The 26,194-nt window shown below is 48.9% G+C and overlaps 1 protein-coding gene across 1 annotated transcript in view; it reads left to right on the plus strand.

Annotated features, from left to right (window-relative positions):
* Nucleotides 1-26,194, plus strand: part of Scn11a (sodium voltage-gated channel alpha subunit 11) — an 83,443-nt gene that overhangs the window by 39,948 nt on the left and 17,301 nt on the right. Inside the window, exons 12-22 of the mRNA XM_087905149.1 lie at nucleotides 168-297; nucleotides 3,835-4,073; nucleotides 5,537-5,728; nucleotides 8,494-8,850; nucleotides 12,196-12,597; nucleotides 13,894-14,007; nucleotides 15,041-15,155; nucleotides 16,084-16,238; nucleotides 19,739-19,912; nucleotides 25,244-25,345; nucleotides 25,776-26,045. Coding sequence (XP_087761275.1) covers nucleotides 168-297; nucleotides 3,835-4,073; nucleotides 5,537-5,728; nucleotides 8,494-8,850; nucleotides 12,196-12,597; nucleotides 13,894-14,007; nucleotides 15,041-15,155; nucleotides 16,084-16,238; nucleotides 19,739-19,912; nucleotides 25,244-25,345; nucleotides 25,776-26,045 — 2,250 coding nt within the window. The remainder of the gene's footprint in view (nucleotides 1-167; nucleotides 298-3,834; nucleotides 4,074-5,536; nucleotides 5,729-8,493; nucleotides 8,851-12,195; nucleotides 12,598-13,893; nucleotides 14,008-15,040; nucleotides 15,156-16,083; nucleotides 16,239-19,738; nucleotides 19,913-25,243; nucleotides 25,346-25,775; nucleotides 26,046-26,194) is intronic.

Below are 26,194 nucleotides of genomic sequence, written 5' to 3' on the forward strand. Positions count from 1 at the left end.
ATAAAACAACCCCTCCCCCCAAAGCCTGAACATCATAACATCATACATGCTGGGGAGACACAGTGCACTGCTCCGTACAAATGCTCAGCATCTTTATTTGGCGTCTTATGAAATGTGGGGAGTGTCAAGGCCAGCTTTTAAAAGACCCACTGGCCTTTCTCTTGCAGCCTCAACTCCTTGAGCAAACCAAACGACTGTCCCAGAACTTGCCCCTGGACCTCTTTGATGAGCACATAGACCCCTTCCACCGGCAGAGAGCGCTGAGTGCCGTCAGCATCTTGACCATCACCATGCAGGGTGAGTTCCCCATTGGAGTTTTTTGTGTCCCCCCAGAAGCCCTCTACAGAGGGGGTTTCTTGGGAACCACCCCACTGTGCCATGGCGCGAAGAGAGACTCCTCGTGTCTCAGGAGCCTGTCAGTGAAGTGACTTGAGTGGATGGGCCTTCCTGGTAGTTAGCCCCTCTGAGTGGGTCCCTGGGTGGGAAATGGCCTTTCTGGGAGTTAGCCCCTCTGAGTGGGTCCCTGAATGGGAACTGGTTAGAGAGCATAGATGGCAGACTGGGCAGCCTTAGAAGATCTGAATGACATCACTCAGCCAAAAAAGAGCACTCAAGACCTTGCCGGGAAGTGGCAGGTGTTGGCTAAGTTAGAGCCAGAAACCTGGTGTTGGCCAAAGAAGACCTTATAGCTGACCCAGGACCCTCTGATTAACAGTGGAGTCCCATGCAAGGGACAGATGCACAAGACCATGAAAAGCCAGACGTACATGGACCCTTTAGCACTTCTGAATTATTACCTGACCTTATTTGGCTTTTGTGAGTTCTTGAAATGGAACCCAACAAATCAGGGGTGCGGGCAGCTGAGGGGCTGAGCTTAAGAAGCTGCCCGCCCTTCTGGCAGCTTCTTAAATACCTGAATTTGTTCCTTCTTAAATACCTGAATTTGTTCCCCCCCCCCTCATTTGACAACAAAATAACCTAACAAAGGCCGCCTAAGGAAGAAAGGGAGGAAGGTTTGTTTGGGATCACAGTTTGAAAAGCTCAATCACCTCCATGGGGTGGGCATGGAGGCAGGAATGAGAGGTGACTGGTCACATTGTGGCTATAGTCAAGGGGGAGAGGGAGGAGGGAAGAAGGAAGGGCAATAGAGTGGGAAGGAGAGAGCAAGAAAAGGGAAGAAAGAAGAAGAGAGGGAGGGAGAGAGAGAGGGAAGAAGGGAGGGGGAGAGAGAGAATGAAGGAGAAAGGGAGGGAGGGAGAGAAGGAGGGAGAGAGAGGTAGATGGGAGAAGGGGGGGAGGAAGGGGGAGAGAGAGGAAGGGAGGGATACAAGGAGGGAGGGAGAGAGGGAAGGGAGAAGAGAGGTAGGGAAGGGGAGAGAGAGAGAAAGGGAGGGAGACAAGGAGGAAGGGAGAGAGGGAAGGGAGAAGAGAGGTAGGGAAGGGGAGAGAGAGAGAGAAAGGGAGGGAGACAAGGAGAGAGGGAGGGAGAGAGAGAGAGAGAGAGAGAGAGAGAGAGAGAGAGAGAGAGAGAGAGAGAGAAGATTGCGGTGTTCTTGCTTTTTTTGTTTAATTCAAACCTCCACCCATGAAACAGTGCTTTTTCTTTTAAGGTAGGTCTTCCCACCTCTGTTAATCTAGGGAATTTCCTTACAGACATTCCCAGAGGTTCGTCCCCTTGGTATTTCTAGATCCTGCCAAACTGACAATCGACCTTAAACCTTCCATTGCCCCCCCCCTCCCACTTTTTCTTCTCCTGAGCTCTGGCCACTCCTGTACAGCCGTAGTCCCCACCAAGTCCTCTCTTGAGAAAGCAGAGCCTGTGCTCCCTCTGTCCCTCGCGCTCTGTCCCTCACGCTCTGTCCCTCACGCTCTGTCCCTCACACTCTGTCTATTGCTCTGTCCCTCACGCTCTGTCTCTCGCGCTGTCCCTCACGCTCTGTCCCTCACGCTCTGTCCCTCACGCTCTGTCCCTCACGCTCTGTCTCTCGCGCTGTCCCTCACGCTCTGTCTCTCACGCTCTGTCCCTCACGCTCTGTCTCTCACGCTCTGTCTCTCACGCTCTGTCTCTCGCGCTGTCCCTCACGCTCTGTCTCTCGCGCTGTCCCTCACGCTCTGTCCCTCACGCTCTGTCCCTCACGCTCTGTCCCTCACGCTCTGTCCCTCACGCTCTGTCCCTCACGCTCTGTCTCTCGCGCTGTCTCTCACGCTCTGTCTCTCACGCTCTGTCCCTCACGCTCTGTCTCTCGCGCTGTCTCTCACGCTCTGTCTCTCACGCTCTGTCCCTCGCGCTCTGTCCCTCACGCTCTGTCCCTCACGCTCTGTCCCTCACGCTCTGTCCCTCACGCTCTGTCCCTCACGCTCTGTCTCTCGCGCTGTCCCTCACGCTCTGTCTCTCACGCTCTGTCCCTCACGCTCTGTCCCTCACGCTCTGTCTCTCGTGCTGTCCCTCACGCTCTGTCTCTTGCGCTGTCTCTCACGCTCTGTCTCTCACGCTCTGTCTCTCGCGCTGTCCCTCACGCTCTGTCTCTCACGCTCTGTCCCTCACGCTCTGTCCCTCACGCTCTGTCTCTCGCGCTGTCTCTCACGCTCTGTCTCTCACGCTCTGTCTCTCGCGCTGTCCCTCATGCTCTGTCTCTCGCGCTGTCCCTCATGCTCTGTCTCTCGCGCTCTGTCCCTCACGCTCTGTCCCTCACGCTCTGTCTCTCACGCTCTGTCCCTCACGCTCTGTCTCTCGCGCTGTCCCTCACGCTCTGTCTCTCACGCTCTGTCCCTCACGCTCTGTCTCTCGCGCTCTGTCTCTCGTGCTGTCTCTCATGCTCTGTCCCTCACGCTCTGTCCCTCACGCTCTGTCTCTCACGCTCTGTCTCTCACGCTCTGTCTCTCACGCTCTGTCTCTCGCGCTGTCCCTCACGCTCTGTCCCTCACGCTCTGTCCCTCACGCTCTGTCTCTCGCTCTGTCCCTCACACTCTGTCCCTCACGCTCTGTCTCTCACGCTGTCTCTCGCGCTCTGTCTCTCGCGCTCTGTCCCTCACGCTCTGTCCCTCACGCTCTGTCCCTCACGCTCTGTCTCTCGCGCTCTGTCTTTCGTGCTCTGTCCCTCGCGCTCTGTCTCTCGCGCTCTGTCCCTCGCGCTCTGTCTCTCGCGCTCTGTCCCTCACGCTCTGTCCCTCACGCTCTGTCCCTCACGCTCTGTCTCTCGCGCTCTGTCTTTCGTGCTCTGTCCCTCGAGCTCTGTCTCTCGCGCTCTGTCCCTCGCGCTCTGTCTCTCGCGCTCTGTCTCTCGTGCTCTGTCCCTCGTGCTCTGTCTCTCACGCTCTGTCCCTCACGCTCTGTCCCTCACGCTCTGTCCCTCACGCTCTGTCCCTCGCACTCTGTCTCTCGCGCTCTGTCTTTCGTGCTCTGTCCCTCACGCTCTGTCTCTCGCGCTCTGTCTCTTGCGCTCTGTCTCTCGCGCTCTGTCCCTCACGCTCTGTCCCTCACACTCTGTCTCTCGCGCTCTGTCTTTCGCGCTCTGTCCCTCACGCTCTGTCTCTCGCGCTCTGTCCCTCACACTCTGTCCCTCACGCTCTGTCTCTCACGCTCTGTCTCTCGTGGCCTCGTGGCCAATCTGTGCTGTTCTCTCTGCATCTGTGTCAGATACACTTGACTTTGCGGCATCCTAGCTGTGTGCAGAGATGTTTGTCTCCTCTGTGCCGTGCTCGGCAGGAAAACCTGTGCGACTGGCCACATGTCACAAAAATCCCGGGGAAGAGGGAGGAGGGGGTGCACGCAGGCAGAGAGCATCCAGGCTGGCTCGGAGCAAACACCTTCCCCACCCTTCCATTCTCTTCCAGAACAAGAAAAATCCCAGGAGCCTTGTCTCCCGTGTGGGAAAAACTTGGCATCCAAATACCTGGTGTGGGACTGTAGCCCTCAGTGGCTGTGTGTCAAGAAGGTCCTGCGGACTGTGATGACGGACCCCTTCACTGAGCTCGCTATCACCATCTGCATCATTGTCAATACCGTCTTCCTGGCCATGGAGCATCACGACATGGACGACACATTTATAAATCTACTAAAAATAGGAAACTGGGTAATCTCAGACTCTTGGAAATCATACAGAAGCTTGAATCTTAACTCTGTCGAGGTGCAAACATTTTCAGTAATCGTAGCCCAGACTGCAACCTCGGTTCCTGTAAATGGAATAAAGGAAAAGGCGGCGTTGGATCAGAGATTTGCACAGCTCAACTCTTTGGTTTTTCACGGGCCTCAGTTTAACCTTCTGGCATGTTAAGGTCTCTTTAGTCATGTAGAAGCCATGGTAGAAATCCTAAAAGTAACGTTCTGAGTGTTTGAGAAAACTCAGAAGATGCTGACCAGGGCTGAGGACGTGGCTCAGTTGGCAGAGTGTCTGTCTAGCCTTCATGAAGCCCTGGGCTCAGTCCTCAGCGCCACATAAATTAGGTGTGGTGATTCATGCCTGTGATCCCAGCCCTCAGAAAGTAGAGGCCGGGATGTGTGTGTGTGTGTGTGTGTGTGTGTGTGTGTGTGTGATACATTCAAGGTTATCCTCAGTCCCATAGTAAATTCAGTGCTAGCCTGGGCTACGTGAGAGTCTGTCTCACAACATCCCCCCCCGAAAAAAAAGTGAACCATCTCTAGAGACCCACAATAATTACCTCCACGCTCCCCTGTGTTACTGGGAATTCCATTGTTGTAAAACAATGCAGGTTTGATCCATAGGTAAATCCTCAGGAAAGATGAACCAGGCAGATATGGGAGGGTCATGTTCCTGAGGGAGTGTATCATTGCTTGGTGGGGGAGTGGGGTGGGGGACTTCCTGAGTATGTGTCACTGGTTCTTACTGAACAGACTGAATCTCAGTTAAAATGGAAAATTGAAGATAGGGAGGAAGCCGAACTTTGAACAATTGCTCAGTCTCATTCACGGTTCCTGTGGGAGGCATCTTCTTTTCCTCCAGGGAAAATGAGTCTCTCAGAGATATCAGATACAACACACAATTAGTCAGTGGCTGCTTTACTCTAATTAGCTAATGGATTAATGGATTGAAAAATCTTACCAGAATATCCCATCTTCTCCTCGTAAAATTTCATGTTTCTAGCTGAAAAAGCAACATGTTCTCTTAAATTCTTAAAATAAGGAAACTCTCCCACTTTATGTATTTTCCTGGGGTGGGGGCTAGCGAGAGAGAGTATGAGGAACGGGGGGGGGCAGTGGAGGAGAAGGGTGAACAAGAAGGCATGCATGTGTCAAAATGACACCATCAAATCCACTGCTTTGTGTAATGACTTAAGACTTTAATAAAAGTGATTTAAGGCAGAAATGTGGCTGGAGGTAGAATATGTGTCTAGCCCGTCTTTTAGCGCCTCCTTGTGGGCTGCAGCTACCGTTGTGTAGTGAGGTGCCTGTCGTTGTGTGCCTGGTGCCTGCGCCTTGGTTTGGCCTCAGCCACCACGCTGATTTAACGATTTCTTCCCAAGGGCTGTGGTTTCCTCAACCCATCCTTAAGCAGGAGTCTCCTTTGTCCCCTTGCAGGTTTTCACTGGAATTTTCGTTGCGGAAATGTGTCTAAAGATCATCGCGCTGGATCCGTACCACTACTTCCGCCACGGCTGGAACATCTTCGACAGCATTGTCGCCCTGCTGAGTCTCGCTGACGTCCTTTACACCAACCTGTCCGATAAGAACAGCCGCTCAAATCGCTCCTTCCTGGCTTCCTTCAGGGTGGTAAGGCGCTTCCTTCTGTGTTTAACTTACTTTTATTGCGTCTGTGTGTGGGTGCATGCAGTGGCTCACGAATGGAGGTCAAAGGGCACCTTGCAGGAGTTGGTGATGCACCCACTCTGTGCATCCTGGGGCCCAAATTCAGGTCTGAAGATTCCACAGGAAGTGCATTTATCCACTGAGCCATTTCACCTGGGTCCTTCTACTCCCTTCCCCCCCCTCCCTCCCTTACCCTGCTTTCTCCTTCCCTCTTCTCCCCTCCCCTCTCCCCTTCCCTCCTCTCTCTACCTTCCCATTTCTCCTCCTTATTTCCCTCTTCTCTTCTTTCTTTTTGAGACTGGGTCTCACTAGGTAGCCCTGGCTGTCCTGGAACTCATCCTGTAGACCCTCCTGGCTGTGAATTCCTATAGAGCATTGGCCTTTGTCTCCCAAGTCCTGAGGCTAAAGGTGTTCCACTATCCCTGGCCCTGGCACATCTTTCTTAATTTTGGGTGGGGTCAACAGCTCTCTTGGACTAATTCATCTCACCTTAATTCCAGGACAAAATTTGCATATACTCACCACCCTGGGTTACCCAGGCTGGCCTCAAATTCCCAGTCTTTCCAAGGTTGGGATTACAGTTGTGTGCCACCATACCCAGCTAGTTGAGGTTGGTTTCTTAAAAACGATTTCAGAAAGTTTTATGTATGTGTCCGTGTGTATCTGAACATGCACCGCATGTGCGCAGGTGCCTGGGGAGGCCAGAAGACAAGGTCAGATCTGGACACTAGCACCCAGTGAGGGTGCTGGGATCTGGACTATGATCTGGGTTCTCGACAAGAGCAGCAAGAGTTCTTGACTGCTGAGCCATCTTTCCAACCCCAGAACAAGGCATCTGCTATTTTAAATAAAAATATAGGGCTGGTGAGGTTGTTCAGGTAGGGTAAAAGTCTTACTGCCAAGCCCGAGGACTTGAAATCAATCCTTGGGCCTCACATGGCAGGAGGGGAACTGATTCCTGCGAGCTGAACTTTGACCTTTGTTCTAGTTTTGTTCTGCTACTGTGATACAACATTCTGGCCCAAAGTTACTTGGGTGAGTAAAGGGTTTATTGGCTTATACTTCCAGGTCATAGTTCATCACTGAGGGAAGTTAGGGCAGGAACTCACTCACAAAAAAGGAATCAGAGCAGAACCATGGAGCCACGGAGGGATGCTACTTACTGGCTGTCTAACTCATATATGTATATATATATACACATATATATGTATATATACACACATGCAAACATACATACACACATACATATACATACACACACATATATATATATACACACATATATATGTATACACACACATACACACACATACACACACACACACACACACACACACACACACACACACATATATATATATAGCACAACCCCATACGTGTAGGGGTGGTGATGCCCACTGTGAACTCATCAACCAAGACAATATCCCTCAGGGTTTGATCTGACTTGGACAGCCCTTCAATTGAGATTTCCCCAAACAACAGCCTTTACATGTATGTGTTTCTCTCCACAAATAAATGAATAAATATAATTTTAAGAAGATCTGAATAGGAGCTGAAAAGATGGTCTTGTAGTTAGGAGTACTTCCTGTTCTTCCAGAGGACCCAGGTTCAATTCCCAGCACCCACATGGTGGTTCACAACTGTCTGTAACTCCAGTCCAGGGAACCTGACTCAATCTTCTAGTCTCCTCCAATGCTAAACATATGCGGTACACACACAGACAAAGCACCCATACACATAAAATAAAAAGATGAAAAAAGAGATTTAAATTAAAAAATAGTATGTTAGCTAGGAGGATGGTGACTCTGCCCCAGGTGAGTGTGACCAATTTTGAAAGTCCTAATGGCCATGACTGAGGAATGCCACCTGCTTTCTAGATAAACTCCCTGATGTGTGAGCATACCCCGGATGTGTGAACATAGCCCCGGGTGTGTGAGCACGGCCCCGGGTGTGTGAGCACGGCCCCGGGTGTGTGAACACAGTCCTGGGTGTGTGAGCAGAGCTCTGGATGAGCTCCCTGATGTGTGAGCATAACCCTGGGTGTGTGAGCATAGCTCGGATGTGTGAACATAGCCCCAGGTGTGTGAGCATGGCCCCAGGTATGTGAGCATGGCCCCGGTGTGTGAGCATAGCCCCAGGTGTGTGAGCATGGCCCCGGGTGTGTGAGCATGGCCCCGGTGTGTGAGCATAGCCCTGGATGTGTGAACAGAGCCCTGGATGTGTGAGCACGGCCCTGGATGTGTGAGCACGGCCCCGGTGTGTGAGCACGGCCCCGGGTGTGTGAGCACGGCCCCGGGTGTGTGAGCACGGCCCCGGTGTGTGAGCACGGCCCCGGTGTGTGAGCACGGCCCCGGGTGTGTGAGCACGGCCCCGGGTGTGTGAGCACGGCCCCGGGTGTGTGAGCACGGCCCCGGGTGTGTGAGCACGGCCCCGGGTGTGTGAGCACGGCCCTGGTGTGTGAGCACGGCCCCGGGTGTGTGAGCACGGCCCTGGATGTGTGAGCATAGCCCTGGGTGTGTGAGCACGGCCCTGGATGTGTGAGCATAGCCCCGCGTGTGTGAGCATGGCCCCGGGTGTGTGATCATGGCCCTGGGTGTGTGAGCATGGCCCCGGGTGTGTGAGCACGGCCCCAGGTCGGGTGTGTGAGCATGGCCCCGGGTGTGTGAACATGGCCCCAGGTGTGTGAGCATAACTTTTCTCCCTCTTTTGTTTGTTTTCTGTCTTCACAGCTGAGGGTCTTCAAGTTGGCCAAATCCTGGCCCACTTTAAACACTCTCATTAAGATCATCGGCCACTCGGTGGGTGCACTCGGAAACCTGACTGTGGTCTTGACCATTGTGGTCTTCATTTTCTCCGTGGTTGGCATGCAGCTTTTCGGCACCAAGTTCAACAAGACCGTCTCTACCGGCCAGGAGCAGCGCACGCGGCGCTGGCACATGGGCGATTTCTATCACTCCTTCCTGGTGGTGTTTCGCATCCTCTGCGGGGAGTGGATCGAGAACATGTGGGAATGCATGCAGGGCATGGACGGCTCTCCACTGTGTGTCATTGTCTTCGTGCTGATCATGGTAGTGGGAAAGCTCGTGGTGAGTCCCAGGCTTCCTTTCCATCCTTTTCGTCTTCCTCCCACCCAACTCAGTACTCTTTAAGTTCGGTTTGCAATGCTTGTATTCTTGACTGTGTGGCCTTCCCCTGAAGTGTGGTTAATTTACCAGGAGCAACACTTTTTTAAAACAGTCTTATTTTACATACCATTCCTAGTTCTCTCTCTCTATCTTCCCGCTCCCTCCACATTTTCCCCACTCCACTCCCACTCACTCCTCAGAGAGGGCGAGGCCTCCCATGGGGAGTCAACAAAGTCTGTCACATCACTTGAGTCAGAACCAAGGCCCTCCTCGCTGTTTCAAGGCTGAGCAAGGCGTCCCTCCATAGGAACGGGCTCCAAAGAGCCAGTTCGTGCACTAGGGATAAACACTAGCCGTGAAACCAGTCTTGATCCCACACACTGCCCAAGCCACACAGCTGTCACCCACATTCAGAAGGTCTAGTTCGGTCTTATGCAGGCCGGGAGCAACACTTAAAGAAAAGGGATCCCCTCCTGGCACCCATTAATTACAAATATCTCCTTGGGTAGGGGTGGGACTTCACATCCTCTTCCCCTCTCCAGGCTGGGATTTGGTCCAGCTTAGTCTTGAACAGGTTTGTGCACGCTGTCCTAACTGCTGTGAGTTTGCCTGTACAGCTGCCCTGTTATGGCAGGTTATGAGCACTGGCTGCTCCTTCGAAGTACTTGGGTTCAATCCTCAGCACCTACATGGCAGCCAACAGCTGTCTGTAACTCAGTTCCAGGGAACCTGACGGCCTCTTCTGGACCCCTCGGGCGTTAAGCAAGCATTTGGTGAACAGACGTATGTGTGGGCAAAAAACTCACACACATAAAAAATAAAATTGAAAAAAAAATATCCTTTTGAATTTGACCTGAGAAAGGTACAGGCATGAGACAAAACCTCTTTAACACACGGGACATGTGTTGGCGTGTTATTTGCTGGTTGTGCCCATAGACACTTTTCCCTGATGCTTCTTGTGAGAAATCATGTTCTCTTGGTCAGTGACTGCCTACGCCAATGGTTCTCAACCTTCCTGCTGTTGCGACCCCTCAACATAGTTCCTTATGCTCTGGAGACCCCAACCATAAAAAATATTTCGTTGCTACTTCATAACTGTAATTTTGCTACTGTTATGGATTGTTATGTAAATATCTGATAAGCAGGATACCCGATATGTGACCCTTGTGGGGGTTGCGACCCATAGGTTGAGCACCACTGGACTAAGGGAAATCTGCATGACTTGTGGTGAATAAGATCTAAAGAGATGTCCAATGGGGAAAGATGGAGCTGACTTTTCAGTCTTAGAAATATGCACAAGAGGGCGTGGGAAAAGAACTCACCTGGGAAGAGCTTGATGTACAAGCACAAGGGCCTAAATTCCATCCCAGAGCGAAGAAAAATGAAAACCCTTGTGTGGTGGCTGGCCCTTCTGTGCCAGTGCTGTGGGGATGTGGAGACAGGCCGTCCCTGAGACTTGCTTGTTAGCCATCCTAGCCTACCTGGTGAGCGTCAGGCCAGGGAGAGACATTGTCTCAAAAAATGAAAACAATAGGTACATGGGCTCCAGAGGAACAAGATCTGAGGTTGACCTTTGTCTGTACAGCCTTCTCACACAACACATGTACACACACACACATTCATACACACATGTACACACACATACACACCGATGTGTACACACATACATACACACACATACGCACACATACATACAATAAAAATGGTCCTCCCTCTGGGTCTTCTCATGACACTAATTCCTAGAAGCATTAAGTAACGAAGTGAACAAATCTGTCTGCAGGTAAAAAAGGCCTTTGTTCTTTCTCCAGAATCTTCTACTGTTGGGCTTCCTTACTATGGAAGCGGCTTGAGTCTTTTCCTACAGCTAACAGCTTAGATGTCAACGAAGAGACTGATTAGACCCGTATCAGTGAGGACATGAAGAGATAAGGGCATATAAAGATCCTTGGACTCAAAACTTCAGAACCAAGTAGGGGTCATGGGGCAGATGTAAGGAACTGTCTGCACAGATAGCTTTATCTGGAGTGCCTAGCAAATGATCTGCACAGCTGGTAAGTGAGCCAAGGTTCAGGGGAGTGGATATCGCTAATGGGAGGTGGAGGAGAACTTTGAGACAGGATCTGTGGACTGTGATAGTTGAGAAGGTGCAGGAGAAACGCGAGCAAAGGCTCAGGGCGAGGAATTCTGGTGAAGCTGGAGATCTCTGACGAGATCTATGCATACCCCCACAGCACTGCTCAGCAGAGAGCAGCTCACAACCACCGGGAGCCCCTGCAGCAGGTGTGTGTGCATGCACACACACACACATACACACACACACGAGTAAACAATAAAAGGAATCTTAAGTTAAAAAATAAATTAGTGTACAAAACATAATATAGTAATTGTGACATTACATATATAACTTGGTGTTTTTCTTATTTTCATGTGTATGTGGTATGTCATGAGTGTGTATGCATGTTCACATATGTGTGGGCACCTGTGTATATGGGCGCATGTGTATGCCCACGTATGTGTATATTGGAGGGAGGTGTGCAGAGGCCCTAAAGTGATGTCAGAAATCAGGCTGATCACTTTTCCATCTTGTTCTCTGAGGCCAGATCTCTCAGTCAAGCCCAGAGGGCACAGATATGACTGTCCTGGCAAGCCAGCTTGCTCGGAGCTTGGCTAGCTGTCTCTGAGCCTGGGACCACGGGCGGGCTTCCATGTCCACCTGGCGCTTACGTGGCGATTTGAACTCTAACTATCTTCCTAATGAACAAGATTTGCCCTGTGGACCTCTTCCCTGGCCCTCCCTGTCCCCAGGGATCTCTGTCGTGCTCTCCCCACCCCAGTAGGACCCTTTCTGCTTCCATGGCTCATGTTTCTATTATTACCTCTGCCTCAAAAAAAAAAAAAACCCTCCTCTTAATCTTGTAGTTTCCTTTCTATTTCATGTCTGACACACACACACTCAACCCCCACTCCCACCCCCACACTCACACACACACTCATCTGCAAAACCTTCAAAGTAGGACCTGCATGTGAGAGAGAACAGCTGGTGTCTGTCTTTCCGTCTCCGGGTTCTCTCGGTATAAAGATTTCTGAATGCCCCCTTTCCTGTGTTTGTAGCCCTTCACTTGCCTTTTCTGTGTGTTTTCTCCCTGTTCTTTCTTGGCCTTCATCTTGTCACTGAGTATGTAGGAGAGCTTTGCTGGGAGGGTGGAAAATTCTCATTTGGTGAGAATTTGAGCCTTGGGGGAAAGGTTGTTCTAGGAACTCTGAGTGCCTTTTCCTTCGCTAAATTTCCCTTACTACCTACCCCAGGTGCTTAACCTCTTCATTGCCTTGCTGCTCAATTCCTTCAGCAATGAGGAGAGGGACGGGCACCCCGAAGGAGAGACCAGGAAAACCAAAGTGCAGCTGGCTCTGGAGAGGTTCCGCCGCGCGCTTTCCTTCATGGGGCGCACTCTTCAGGATTTCTGTTGTAAGAGATGTCGGAGGCAAAACTCACCGAAGCCAAAAGAGATCCCAGGGAGTTTTGATAGTGAGAGTAAAGACATTATTCCCCTGGACACAAAGCCCTGGAAGGAATTTGATGCACAAATGACTTTGGACTCTGGGCATGGCAGGCCTCGCTTGGCCCCACTTGCAGAGGAAGAGGATGACTTTGAATACTTTGGTGAATTCAGAGCCCCACACATCTCCCAAGCTGGTGCTGAAGTTCAGGTATGGAAGGTCCACATATCAGATTAGGTGTGGTCAAAACATATGGTTATCATAGGGCACTTGTCACCTGTGTATTCTAGGTATTGTTCAGGGATAGCTGGCTATAAAATGTATGTGCTCTTTGACACATCAGCCTAATCCCAGGCTATGTCTCAGCATGACATGGAATGTCAGAAAAGCCCTCCCAGCTTGACTAACTGGCAGCTTGGGTTTTAGTTGATTCCAATATTGCCAAGTTGATAACCAGGAATAGCCATCACACACCATTTTTAGATGTCCTTGTAGGTCACCACAGCAAGCCTTCCAGTTTTATGAATATATTAAATCTTCATTTTGCAGCTGGGGAGGTTACTCAGTGGGTAAGGCATTTGGACCTGAGTTCAGATCTCCAGCACACACTTTAAAAGAAGCAAACAAAAGTAGGCATGGTGGATATGGTGGATAGTGCTCTTGGTGTGGGACAATTGTCTATATTCTGTCAATTATGTTTTAAATAAATGCTGATTGGCCAGTAGTCAGGCAGGAAGTATAGGTGGGACAACCAGACAGGAAGTAGAGGCGGGTCAATGAGAACAGGAGAATCTGGGAAGGAGGAAGCCCATTGCTTTGCAGTTGTGAACCCACCATAGAAGAAGCAAGCCTTGCTGAAAAAGTTACGGAGCCATGTGGCTAACACAGATAAGAATAATGGGCTATATAAGTTATAAGAGTTAATAAGAAGCCAGAGCTAATGGGCCAGTCAGTTTATAACTAATATAGACTTCTGTGTGATTTCTTTGGGACATAACAATTGCGGAAACTGGGCAGGACAGAAACCACTGACAACATTCCCGTAACTAGAGCACTGTGAAGATGGGGACAGGGGATCCCTCCCCCTTGTAGCCCAGCCAGCCTAGCCAGTTGGTGACTCTGGGTTCAGTAAGAGACTCTGTCTCAAAAATAGGGTGGTAAAAATGATTCAGAAGGACATAAGGTCTCTACATGTACACACACACACACACACACACACACACATGCACATGCATGCATGCACACACATGCAAACAGTCTATATCTCCCCCCACCCACCCACAGGGATATTTTATCTTTGAGTTAATTGAACAGGGTGAGTCTTATTCTGGAACCATACTGTTTTGATTAAGTAACTTTACAATGCATTCCAATTTCTGTTTTGTTCAGTAGTTTTCCCGGTCTACTTCCATGTTGAGTTTTTTTAGGAGTAGAATTCACTCTTGCTTCATGTCAAGTGGACTGTCTAGAGAAATATTAACTCCACTCTGGGCTTCTGTGTGCCAGACCTGTGACGTCCCTCTGGAGACCAAGCAGCCCACCAGCTCAGATGACCAAGGTGTGGAAATGGAAGTGTTCTCTGAAGAAGATACGCGTTTAGCTATACAGAGTGCTCGAAAGGTAATCTTCCAAGGGCATGGTTGGGAGGAGCATGCGACCCCTCCACACAGCTTCTCCAGAACAGCCTTGTGGCTCAATATCAGAGAGAATGAAGACACCATTGCCTGGCCTGAGTCTCACACAAAGGAATAAGTCAGGGTCTGTCGGTTTTGCTACACTGACATTTGGGACAAGACAGCCCATCGCTGGGGTGAGCTTTCCTGTGAATTCTAGGGCTACTGCCAGCAACCCTTGGCCTCCATTCACTAGATATCAGGAGGATCCTACTTGTTGTGAAATTTTAAAATGTCTCTAGTTTTGGGGAGATGAACCTGTTGACAGATTGCCTGCATTGCAAGCCCAAGGGCCTGAGTTTGATCTTCAAAGGCCACATGAGAAGCCAGCCATGGTGGCGGATGCTTGTAACCCCTGTGCTATGGAGGCAGAAGTAGGAAAAACCCCGGAGCTCACTAGCAACCAGCCAAACTATTAGCCCCGAACCAACGAGAGACTCTGTCTCAAAACAAAACACCAACAACAGCAACAAAAAACTTAAGATGCTTAGATCCTGAGAAATAATATCCAAGATTGTGCTCTGGCCTGTACACACACACACACACACACACACACACACACACACACACACACACTTTTATTTAAAAAAATATAACTTGAGGCATTGCCAGAATGCCTCCTACAGAGTTAAGCCAGCCAGAGCCGCTGGCCTAACCTATTAGTCTATGAACTGGGAGAGCTGGAAATCAGGCAGTAGAGTAGTTTTCTCATTCCCTCCCCTCTAATTGGCAGCCTATTAGGGTTATGATTTGTAGGGGGAAGGTTTGAGCTACTGTGCACACATGTACTTGCCGCTTATTAGCCGTGGAGACAAGCTAATTTCCTCCTGAAGTGAGGCTGATAGAAAACTTGATAAAAAAAAAAGTCCTCACGGGAGCAGCATGCTACCAACGCCATCCTATCTAGCAACCTTTGCCTCGTTGGCTTTAACCTGACTGTCCTGGTGACTGGCTCTCTCTTCCCCTGCTCTGGCGTGCAGAAGTCTGACGCAGCAAGCGTGCTCTCAGAATGTAGCACCATTGATCTGAATTTCTTCGTAAATTTCCGGAACGCGGATACCCCCAAAAAGCAACCGGATAGATGCTTACCCAAAAGTAAGTGGCCTTGTTTTTGAGCATAGCTCAAGGAGGCTTTGTGTTCCCTGTAGCCTGGGTTTGGATGGATGCCTCCTTTCTCTCACTAGCATTGTTAGATTATTAGATTCTAGTAGAGGGAATTTCAGGAGCCCCTGGGCTTCGATAGGCTCCGCTCACACAGCCCGACAGGGTAAATATCTGAAGATGCTCCTAGAGAACTAGCTGGGCCATCAGATCAGCTGCTCTGTAGATGCTCTGGGCATCCACTGACAATGGAGGAGCACTGGAGACTGAGGGGCAGCCTGGTCCATCATAAAGGTGTGTGTGTTGAGAGCAAAGGCTGCTTGTAAACCCCTTTGCAATTGATCAAGTTCTACCATGTGTGGGGAGAGTTCACAAAACCTGCGAAGTTCTCACCTCAAGTTTTTTGAAATCCTTTGGGTGCGATCTGTATGTCACAACCTCCCCACCCTACAATTTTGGCATAGTTAATAACCACAAATCATCGATGGTGTACAGTGATAAATAGACCTCCACATCAGTTGACCTGGGCTTGGTGTCTCTGCTGAAGGTAGATGACTTTATTCATGTAGGTGAATCAGTGAGGGGCCCAGCAGATCTAGCTTGAGCACACGACCAGGTTGGCTCTGCTGCACATAGCTTATGCATCTGTGAGAACCAATGGGCTAACCTACAACTGTCTCCTATAAAGAGATGGCGCAAGAGGATAAGTGGAAACAGTCTGGGCCCAGAGATCGCACTTCCTGGCTTCCCCTCTTCCTTTTGGGCAGCATAGCTGAGCCCAGATTTCAGGTTTTGGAAAGAACCATCATTTCCTCTCTGATGGGGGAAGCTACAGTTCACTAGGTAAGGGACATGAAGTGACGAGCTGAGGTTACGAACGCAATTCGCTCCAGACGCTCATGCCACAAATGTTTCCTTTCAGGCCTCGGCTGCCATTTTCTATGCCACAAAAGAAACAAGAGGAAGCCCTGCTGGGTTGTGTGGTGGAATCTTCGGAAAACCTGCTACCAAATCGTGAAGCATAGCTGGTTCGAGAGTTTTATAATCTTTGTCATCCTGCTGAGCAGCGGCGCACTGGTAAAGGATGCTCGCGGGGAGGAGGTTGACAGAGGGGCAGCTGGAGGCGCTGCTGATTGTGACCCTGGAAAAAGGGCAGCGAAGGGAGCTCTTCACTGACAGCTCCTTAGCGAGGAGTCTGCACATCTAGAATCAGAGTCCCTACTCTGAAGGTGTTTTCCCTGTTGGAGAGGTTTAACCAGGCCAGTGTGAAAGTACCTTCTGACATCTAGCCCTTGGACTTGCCTTGCTCGACTGCTCTCCACTTCTGGAGGATTCCTAGACATCTCCACTGTATCACATACTTCAGGCAACTCCTCATCTCGCTGTCCCTGAAGATCAGGATGCTTTCTAAGACAAGATATTAAGGGAAGGGCTACAGGGAACAAATCAGGTTATGACCAGTTGCTTGGGTATTTCCCGTCAGCACAATGTAAATCTCAGTGAGACTAACAAGTAACTCTGAGTCTACCTGTGTTCACTTTAGGGTCCCCAGCACCTTTCTGCTCTCAATTCATTTATTCCAGCCACTCCTGTCCTCTCTCCAGCTTCCCTGATCAGTTACATACTCCCCCTTTCCTCAACTCCCCCTCTTCCTCAGTTTCCTGTCCTCCCTCTCCTGTCTTGTATCTCCCCTTGAAATGGCTCGAACTTTCACTGTGATGCTAAGTGAACAGAATTGTTCTTGATTTGGAATTTGTAGCAGCAGAGATGCCACAGAAGTGCTCTCTTGGGTCCCATGCTTTCTGTCTAGTGCTTCATACACATGTAATCCTAAGGGAAATGGCAGGAGGCGTATAGATCATGCTCAGGGACTGGCACCAGTATAAACCCCCATGCTCCACATAGAGCAGAAATTATTCCTCAGACAAAAATACAGGTTTCTCTAGAACCATCCTGGGATCTCCCCTGATGGACTTTGGTTAGGACTTTGGTAATTACATCTCCACTGCTTGTGTGTTGTGAACATTATGGTTGAATTTATATTATTTCCTAAGTGATGTCAAGCAACAGGAAGGCAGTGGAGCTTCTAGAAGGCCATAGATACATGCCCTGCAGTGTCAGGGAAAGATGACAAGACTAGAGATCTCCCAGCAGGCATAGAGGCAGGTGTGGGCTGGACAGAACAGTACAGAACATGCTATGTGTTGGGGGAAGGGTTGCTTGTTCACCCCGGCCGCCTAGCTACCGAATAATCACTCAGAAAACTGTATTATTTGCAATACTGTTTGGCCAATAGTTTAAGCGTATTTCTGGCTAAACTCATATCCTAAACTAACCCATCTCTATTATTCTGTATATTGCCATGTGTTAGCGGCTGCTAGCAAAGATCAGCATGTCTGACTCTGGCAGCTCCATGGCGTCTCTCTGACTCCACCCTTCTTTCTCCCAGCATTCAGTTTAGTCTTCTCCACTTACCTAAGTTCTACCCTATCAGGCCAAGGCAGTTTCTTTATTTATTAGCCAATAGAAGCAACACACAGACAGAAGGACCTCCCACAGCTATGTAGAGGGCATCAGGAAAAAGATCCGGCCCATCTTTCTGTACATGCTTGCATAGAGATGAGAATAAGAAAAATCTAATTCATCACCACTGCCTATGGCTTAAGGACCAACACTGGCTAGCATCATTGGAAGCTAGTTTGAAAAGCCAAGTCTTGAGTCCTTCCAAACTACTGAATCAGAGACTACATTGAAATAAGTTCCCTAGGTAATGTGGGTCTTGTTAGACTCTGAGAAGGTTGGATCCGGACAAATGCACAGTAGTAACAAGTGTCTCTTATTAAAAATTGTGCCTGGTAGGACACGGGAGACTTTGCAATTCAGTTGAGTATCTTTGACTGACTTAGCCAGCTCGTGGCTAAGGTTTCAAAAGAAAAAGCGTGTCTGTAACGCTGTCCAGACTCGCCTGTCATCTATGGGCAGGTAATGGAGACAAAGACAGATGCGGTGATGACAGACCACAGTTGTAAGTGATGGATGGGCTCAGAGCAGGAGAGGCTGAAGAGCACTGAGCAGGATCAGTGATCAGCTCAGCCAGTTCCCTGTTGAATGTCTGCTCAGCTAAGTTCCCAAGGCTCAGCAGGAGCCCGCAGGGCGGGGAAGAGCCGAGAGCTGTGGTAGTGGCTTTCACCTTGTCTTCTCACTTGTAGTTCAAGGTTCAGCCCATCATGGTGAGGCAGGCGTGGTGGTAGGGGCAGCTCTCTGCCATGGCGGCAGGAACGTGAGGCTGCTGTTCACAACCTCAGTGATCAGAAAGTGATAAAAGGAAGTAGGGCCGTGGCATGAGTTTGTAGTCTCTGAGTTACACTTCCTTCATGGTCACCCAACCCAAGGTCCCCTACTACCCTTTCCCCCTCATTTGAGTTCTTTTTCTCTAGGATGTGGCCCTACCTTGTACCTAAAATGGGACTGATTTCCTGCCCACTTTCCGTGTTTTCTTAAGTATCTTGGGCAGGGTTAGTACCTAAACCCTTTTTTCACTTCTTTCATTCTTACTTAGAAAGACTGAAATGAGAGACCACACCTAACTCTATAGGCCCCGCAGCAAAATCTCTCTCACATGTGCACACACGCATGCGCACACGCCAGGTTACAACCAATCGTTGTGGAGAAGTCAAAGCAGGAGCTTGAAGCAACTTGGAGGCTCACAGCCCACAGTCCCAGCAGGGTACATTATCAGTCAAGAGCAGAGAAATTGATACATCTGCACTTACCTAGCACGCACGCTATATTTGTACAGTCCAGGATGCCCTCGCTGCCCAGGAAAGCATGGCACCCACAGTGGGCTGGCTTTCCCCACACTGATTATTGTAATCAAGACTATTGATTATAGACACAGACACACCCGCAGGCCAACCTGGTCTGTTATGCATTCTCTTTCCAGGAGACTGAAGACATAGTCAATTAAGATGAGCAATAAGACTGTGTTGACAATTAAAATTCCCCACCACAGAAAGAGAGCATTTATTTTGGCTCTCACTTTGAGGGTACAGTCTGTCACAGCAGCTGGAGCATGAGGCAGCTGGTCATATTGCAACCATAGTCAGGAAGGAGAGAGAGAGAGGAGAGAGAGAAAAAGGACAGAGAGAGAGAATATGGTGGTTCCCAGTTTGCGTTTCCTTTTTTATTTAATTCAAGATCCTAGCCTGTGGGCCAGAGCCACCCATAGTTAGGTGCTCTATCCAGCATATAAATCCTCTCTCGGACATGCCCAGAGCTGTGTCAGCTAAATGATTCTAGACTGTTAACTTGATCATATTAGCCCTCAGAGCGGGCCAGAGAGGACAGACCGTGAAATCACTGGGGTAACAGAAATATGGATATGGAATTTTCTATATTTATTTAATCAAGAAATACATTTTGATGGGAAAGATCTACCAAAATGTTTTTTTTAATAACAAAATGCCATCACTAAGATACCGACTAGTTTTTATTCCTATAAAATAGAAAAGACTCAAAGTTAACGAGGAGGCCTGCACATACTCACCCTGGCCCATGGCTGTGCTTTATTCTTCCAGATATTTGAAGATGTCAACATTTCTACACGGCCCCATATTGAGCGACTGCTAAGGTGTACCGATAATATTTTCACATTTATCTTTATCCTGGAGATGATTCTAAAGTGGGTGGCCTTTGGATTCCGGAGGTATTTCACCAGCGCCTGGTGCTGGCTCGATTTCCTCATTGTAATTGTAAGTTTACTGTCTCTGTGTCCTCTTTGGGTTGGGGCAGGGATGGGAGAGGAAACCCTAAGGGGGCTACCTTCCATGTGGTCCTAATACGGGTGCCTCTCCAAAGAATCTCACGCACTGTTGCAGTACCTAATGCTAACTGACAGCCGTCCACCTGTGGTCTAGCCCTCTTGGGGGCTGCCTCTCATACACAGACTACCCCAACCATCTCCACGATGACACTCCTCCACCTCTCTCTCTGAACCCTGCTTGTATCTGATGAAAACCTAGAGGAATTTTGGACGTCTTCTATTTTTCCTTCTCCTTTCAACTTTTCTTTTTTTCTTTTTTTTTTTCCATGTTTCCGATGCTGGTGTTTAGGAAGTAAGAGAGAAGGGTTGGCATACATTACCTTATTTGGGGCTCACTACAGCTCACTACAGTTGTGGGGAGCTCGGCAGCAGTGCCCGATGAAGAATCCCACAGCTCAGAAGGTTAATGGCTAGCTTCAAGGTGCAGAGCAGATGCCGTAGAACAGGATGGGCTCCGCCCCTCTAGGCTTGTAGTGGAGCACGTTCTGATGCTTCCTCTGTACCACTGTGGCCGTAGCTTTTCCTGGGGAGAAGCAGCCAATGCCTGTCGACTCTTCCCCAACGAGCAGCGACACACTGAAGTATGATTTCAAGTCCAACTTGGTGAGACGGATGAGTCTGTTGGGCTTTCTTACCACGTGTGGGTGACCCTAGACTAGCTGTATCACTGCAAAGTCCCACCACATCTGTAGGAAGGTGCGTCCTGGAGCCCTGCTGTCAATCAACCTTCCACTTCTTAGCTATAGGTGAGGGGATCTCAGGTCTCCTTTCTTCGATCCCTTAGGGAATGCCCACAGCTGTGTTTCCATAGACCTGGCTAGCATTCTTAGCAGTCTGCTCTAGTTGTCATGGCTACCAGGCACAAAGCCCAAGATGGCATCATGTTATGTCTGGAGAGGAAAAAAAAAAACCTTCCAACAGCCACATTATCTGCCACCTGTGCCAATGTCTTCTTCCTTCCTCTTGGGTAGTCACTCTTTGTGGGAGGGCTTTTGTTTTCCCTGTATTTGGAGGAAGAAAATAACTCCGAAAGGCTAAGGCCTGCTCAAGACTTCCTGCTGAGAAGTGGTAGAGGTGAGGTTCAAATCTAGGAAGTCTCACTCCAGGGTGCAGGGCTTTAACACATGTTTCTTTCCACCATTATACCGAGTCCACGTCTATTTTAGAAAGGAGGGAAGGGGCTGGGGTGGCGGCTCAGTTGGCAAAGCGCTTGACGTGCAAGCGTGAGGACCTGAATTCGGATCTCCCAGCTCCCTTGCACAAAAGCCAGGTACACCCACATGGTGCCATAATCCCAGCTCTGAGGAGGCAGAGACTGGAAAATCCCCGGGACTTGCTAGCCAAACAGGTGAGCTCCAGGTTCAGTGAGACTTGGTTTCTAATGATAAGGTGGAGCATGCTGAGGTCGACACTGACGTTGACTTCTGGGCCTCCACACGCACACGCACACACACAGTGGTACACACATGGTAAAGACAAGAACACCCAAGTGAAGACTGCAAAAAATTTAAATTTAGCCAATTCAAAATAGATAGTATAAATCTAGCAGCGATCCTTAAAAATATCAAACAGCAGTCTAAAGCCATCGTGTCAAAAAAACATCAACAGACACAGATGGTTTGTAAAGCAAGTTTTACTGTTTTAATAAATTCAATACTAATCAAGTTATTATGAAGAGCAGTCAATACTAATCAAGTTCTTTTGAAGGCTGGAAAAGGGAAACCGCAAACCATCCAAAGAAGACAAGCATAACCCTTGTTTGTTTGTTTTTGAGATAGGGTCTCATGCAGCCTAGGCTAGCCTCAAACTCACTGTGTAACCGAGGATGACCCAGAACCCTGCTCCTCCCGCCTGACCTCCCGTGTGCTGGGATTGCAGGTCCAACCCAAGACAAGTGCAATCTTGGTAAGAGAGTAAACAGGACAAAACCTATCAGCAGATGTAGAGAGCATAAGATAAATGTAATTCTGTGCCTCTGACTCACAGAGACGGCAACCCGTGGTGAGACCCAGTGTTGACCTTGACACTGTAGACGGTGCTGAGGAAAGTCCCAGTTTCATGGCTCATCAGCTCTGTGCCTGAAGCTGGGAACTGATCCTGTGGATGTCTGATCTCCTCATTTACGGCACAGCGAGTGTCTTAGCTGCTGTCCTGTCCCTCTGTGGAGAAACCACAACTGCGGTACCGCGTCTAAGAGAAAACATTGCGGTGGGGAGCTCGGCAGCAGGAACAGCAGGCATGGCAGGCACGGTCCTGGAGCTGATCTGCAGGGACAGAGCCAACAAGCCTGGGTCTGGCATGTTCTTTGGATACCTCAAAGCTGCCCCTGCCCCCACATGACACACTTCCTCTAACAAGGCCACACCTCCTAATCCTTTTAATCCTATCAAACAGTTTCACTAACTATGGCCTATGGGGACCGTTCTTATTAAAACCACTGAGATGACATTCAAATCAATCAAGATTGCATACGATGAGGGCCATGAGGTGGCTCACCAGGTCCAGGTGCTTGTCGCCAAACCTGAGAATCTGAGCTCAGTCCCCACAGACCTTATGGTGGGAGGAGCAAGTCAAGACCTGCAAGTTGTCCTCTGACCCTGAGCTCGACACAATGCCCTCCCACAGTACATAGATTAATAAATGGAAGAAAAGCTTAAAAGAGTCCATACAATGATCCTAATGATAATTATGGAGTAGAAAAACAGTCAGGTGGTGGTGGTGCACACCTTTAATCTCAGCACTTGGGAGGCAGAGACAGGCGGATCTCTGTGAGTTCGAGACCAGCCTGGTCTACACGGACAGGCTCCAAAGCTACAGAGAAACCCTATCTTGAAAAAAAAGAAAGAAAGAAAGAAAAGAAAAAGAAAAGCACAAACCCAAAACACAAAAATATGTAAATCTAACTCCATTAAAATGTGCAACTTCTATTTTCTACTTGGCGATGTTAAAATTATAGTTAAAGACAAATTAGAAGCCAGGACTTAGTATTTATTTTGTGCATGACAGATATAATACATACATACATACATACATACACATACATACATACATACATACATACATAATATAAAATACAGATGACAAGGAAAATAACACCCAAAGGATGCAGACAGGAGAAAGGAGAAACCCGGGCTGCTGACATGCGTGTGCAGACAGGAGAAACCCGGGCTGCTAACATATGTGTGAGTAATGGCAGACTCCTTTCATGAGTCACCACAGAAACGCGTTTAAAAGTGAGTGTTTGCATTACTCAGACTGAGAAACAATGTTACGGTTAACTGACACCTGTATTAAGAAGAGCATTGGAAATTAAAATCTCTAATCACTGCTAACAGTTTAATTGGGACAGCCATTATGGGGAAAATTTTGCATTATTCAGTAAAATTAAAAACTGTGCCTATTTGTAATCTAATACCAATTCTAGTATAGATCCAATGGAGACTCTTGGATATGTACCCAAGAAAAACGCACATCTGTCAGCTTATGCTATTCTTTATAACAAAAGAAAAGGAGGTAGCCTAGATAGCCACCAGAGGGGAACAGGTCTGTAAGATAGGAACGCTTATGCCCTGTGATAGTCCATGGCAGTTAGAATAGCATGGGTCAGTGATTAGCACGTCAGGTGAAAGAGCTGGCACTGAGCCAGATCATGGTAGGAGAGAAGAGACGCTTGTCGGTTGTCCTTTGACCTCTCCCTGGGTAGTGTGAGTACAGGTGCTCACATACATTAAAAAAAAATGGGAAAGAAGTAGATTATGGTGTATGATATACAATTTATATTATACATCATGGGGTCTCAGAAAAGAACAGAATGATCAATGTAAGTCAGAAAAATATAAAAATAAAAAAGTCATTCTAGGATACCTGTCCCTTTAAACTGTGATTGAGAGTGGAAATAATAATAAAATAAAAAAAAATAAAAATAAAGTCATCCTAGAGGACTCGTCCCTTTGAACAGTGACTGTTTTAGCGTGAGAATCTGGTTGCTATCTCCAAATTTGATTGAACAGAAACTTGCCTGAGGCGCAGATGACTAGGTGCACAATGTCCCCATGGGATGTCCCCTCCCATGATGAGAACCTTCTTTGGTATTCCAGAACAGCCCCCTTTCTCCATTCTTTCTCTCTGAGAGGGGCGAGGCAGAAGAGAGTTTGCTGGAACCTGCCTAAATATGCTTCCAACAAAGTTAAAACCTTATTTTAAAATGATGTATTAATGCACTTCTTATTTTTATTTTTGGGGTGTGCATGCCCATGTATGGTATCTGTGTGAGTGCACCGAGGGGTTTGGGTGTGCACCGCATGTGCAGAGCCTAAGCATGGCTGTCAGACAACCGCAGATGTCTGTCCTCAGGTGTCTTCTGTTTCTTGTTTGAGGTAAGGTCTCCCCATGGCTTGGAATTTCACCATGTACATCAAGTTAGCTGGCCTCCTGGCTGGTCCTCCTGTCTCTGCCTTCCACCACTAGACTGACAGGCATGTGCCTTCACACCTGGCTTTTTATAGGGCGCTGGGGACCCACACCCAGGTCCTCATGCTTGAGAGACAGGCACTTTTCTATTATCTCCCCAGTTCTAAATAAGACTATTTAATGTTGATCAGGCGTTTTGTAATCTAGCCATTCAGCACATGTTTCTGTCCAATCTGATTTATGATCTTGTCCTGTGTGTCGATGTCATGGCCATCCAGTTTTCTTGAATTTATGCCAGCATCTCACTGTCTTTTGAGACTCACGTGTCATAAACATATCTCTCTCATTGTAACTGCTCTTGCTGCTCCAGCAGGACCTGGCTTGTCACTGTGCTCAACATCTCAGAAATAGGGTCCTTGAGAGCCCCGGAGAGATGTCGTGTAAGCATGAGGCCCTAAGTGTGGAACCCTGGCATCCATGTAAAAAATCAGGCAGAGTAGCGCACATCTGTAACCCCAGAACTAGGAACCAGGCAGAGTGGTAAATATCTGTAATCCCAGAACTATGGTGGCAGAGACAGGAGTACACTAGGTGTCCCTGGTCAGTCATTCTAGCCCACTGTTGCCCCAGGTGCAGTGAAAAACTTTCCTTCAAATAATAATGTGGAGAGCAATTGAGACAGATACTACAAGTTGACCTCTGGTCCCCACATTCATTCACATACAGGCACACAGACAGACAGACATGCATACACATGAAGGGGAAAAAAGAGGAGGGGGATCTTGAGTCTACACTGGCAGTCTTGGCTGCCCAGGCAGCTGTCCTCACCAGGCCGTGTCTCCTCCCACAGGTGTCTGTGGTCAGTCTCACGAACTCACCAAGCCTGAAGTCCTTCCGGACTCTGCGGGCCCTGAGACCCCTGCGGGCGCTGTCTCAGTTCGAAGGAATGAAGGTACACATCTGGGTGGATGGGTGGAAGCGTAGCTAACAGGACAGGCAGAGGTCAACTGCCCTTGTGCTTTTGCCAAGCTTCTCCTGGGGTCCCACGTCACCAGATCAGGGCCTGAACTACAAGAGGTAGCCAGAATTCTATGTCATGGTCTGTCTCTTGACAGCCAAGGTAGACCGTCTTCCCTTAAATATCCCAGGTAAAGACGTGTCCTCTGTGCCTAATGCCGTCTTCACAGGGCACTTCTGAGGTCTTCCTTGGTGGCCACCTGAGCAGGGGGTAGAGCTCATTGCGGGCTGGGAGAGGGAGGTTCAGAAAAAGGACAAAATAACCCTCGAGATCCTATCCTGCCCATTGGGTCCCTGCTGGGAAGATGGAGTGCTTGTTGGGTGCCCTGTGTGTTACCTGTTTTCCTCCGTCTCGCCTCCCTAAGGTTGTGGTCAACGCCCTCATCAGCGCCATACCTGCCATTCTCAACGTCTTGCTGGTCTGCCTCATTTTCTGGCTTATATTTTGCATCCTGGGCGTAAATTTTTTTTCTGGGAGGTTTGGAAGGTGCATTAACGAGACAGATACCACCAAATACTTAAATCATACTGAAATTCAAAACCGAAACCAATGTACAGTTAGCAATTTGAAGTGGGAGGTCCCGAAAGTCAACTTCGACAACGTGGGGAATGCCTACCTCGCTCTGCTGCAGGTGGTAAGTGGGTCCGTCTCCATCCAGGGAGAGAAAACTTGGAAGACCGATTGGTCACTAAAAACATAGTAGCTCCCCTGAGACTGTGGATTCCAGTCCTAGTCACAGGGTGGCATGGGGGTGAGGCAGCATCTTTGGGAATCCGTTCTCCA

This window comes from Myodes glareolus, chromosome 4, assembly GCF_982192425.1.
Source record: "Myodes glareolus chromosome 4, mMyoGla1.1, whole genome shotgun sequence".
Lineage (NCBI taxonomy): Eukaryota > Metazoa > Chordata > Mammalia > Rodentia > Cricetidae > Myodes > Myodes glareolus.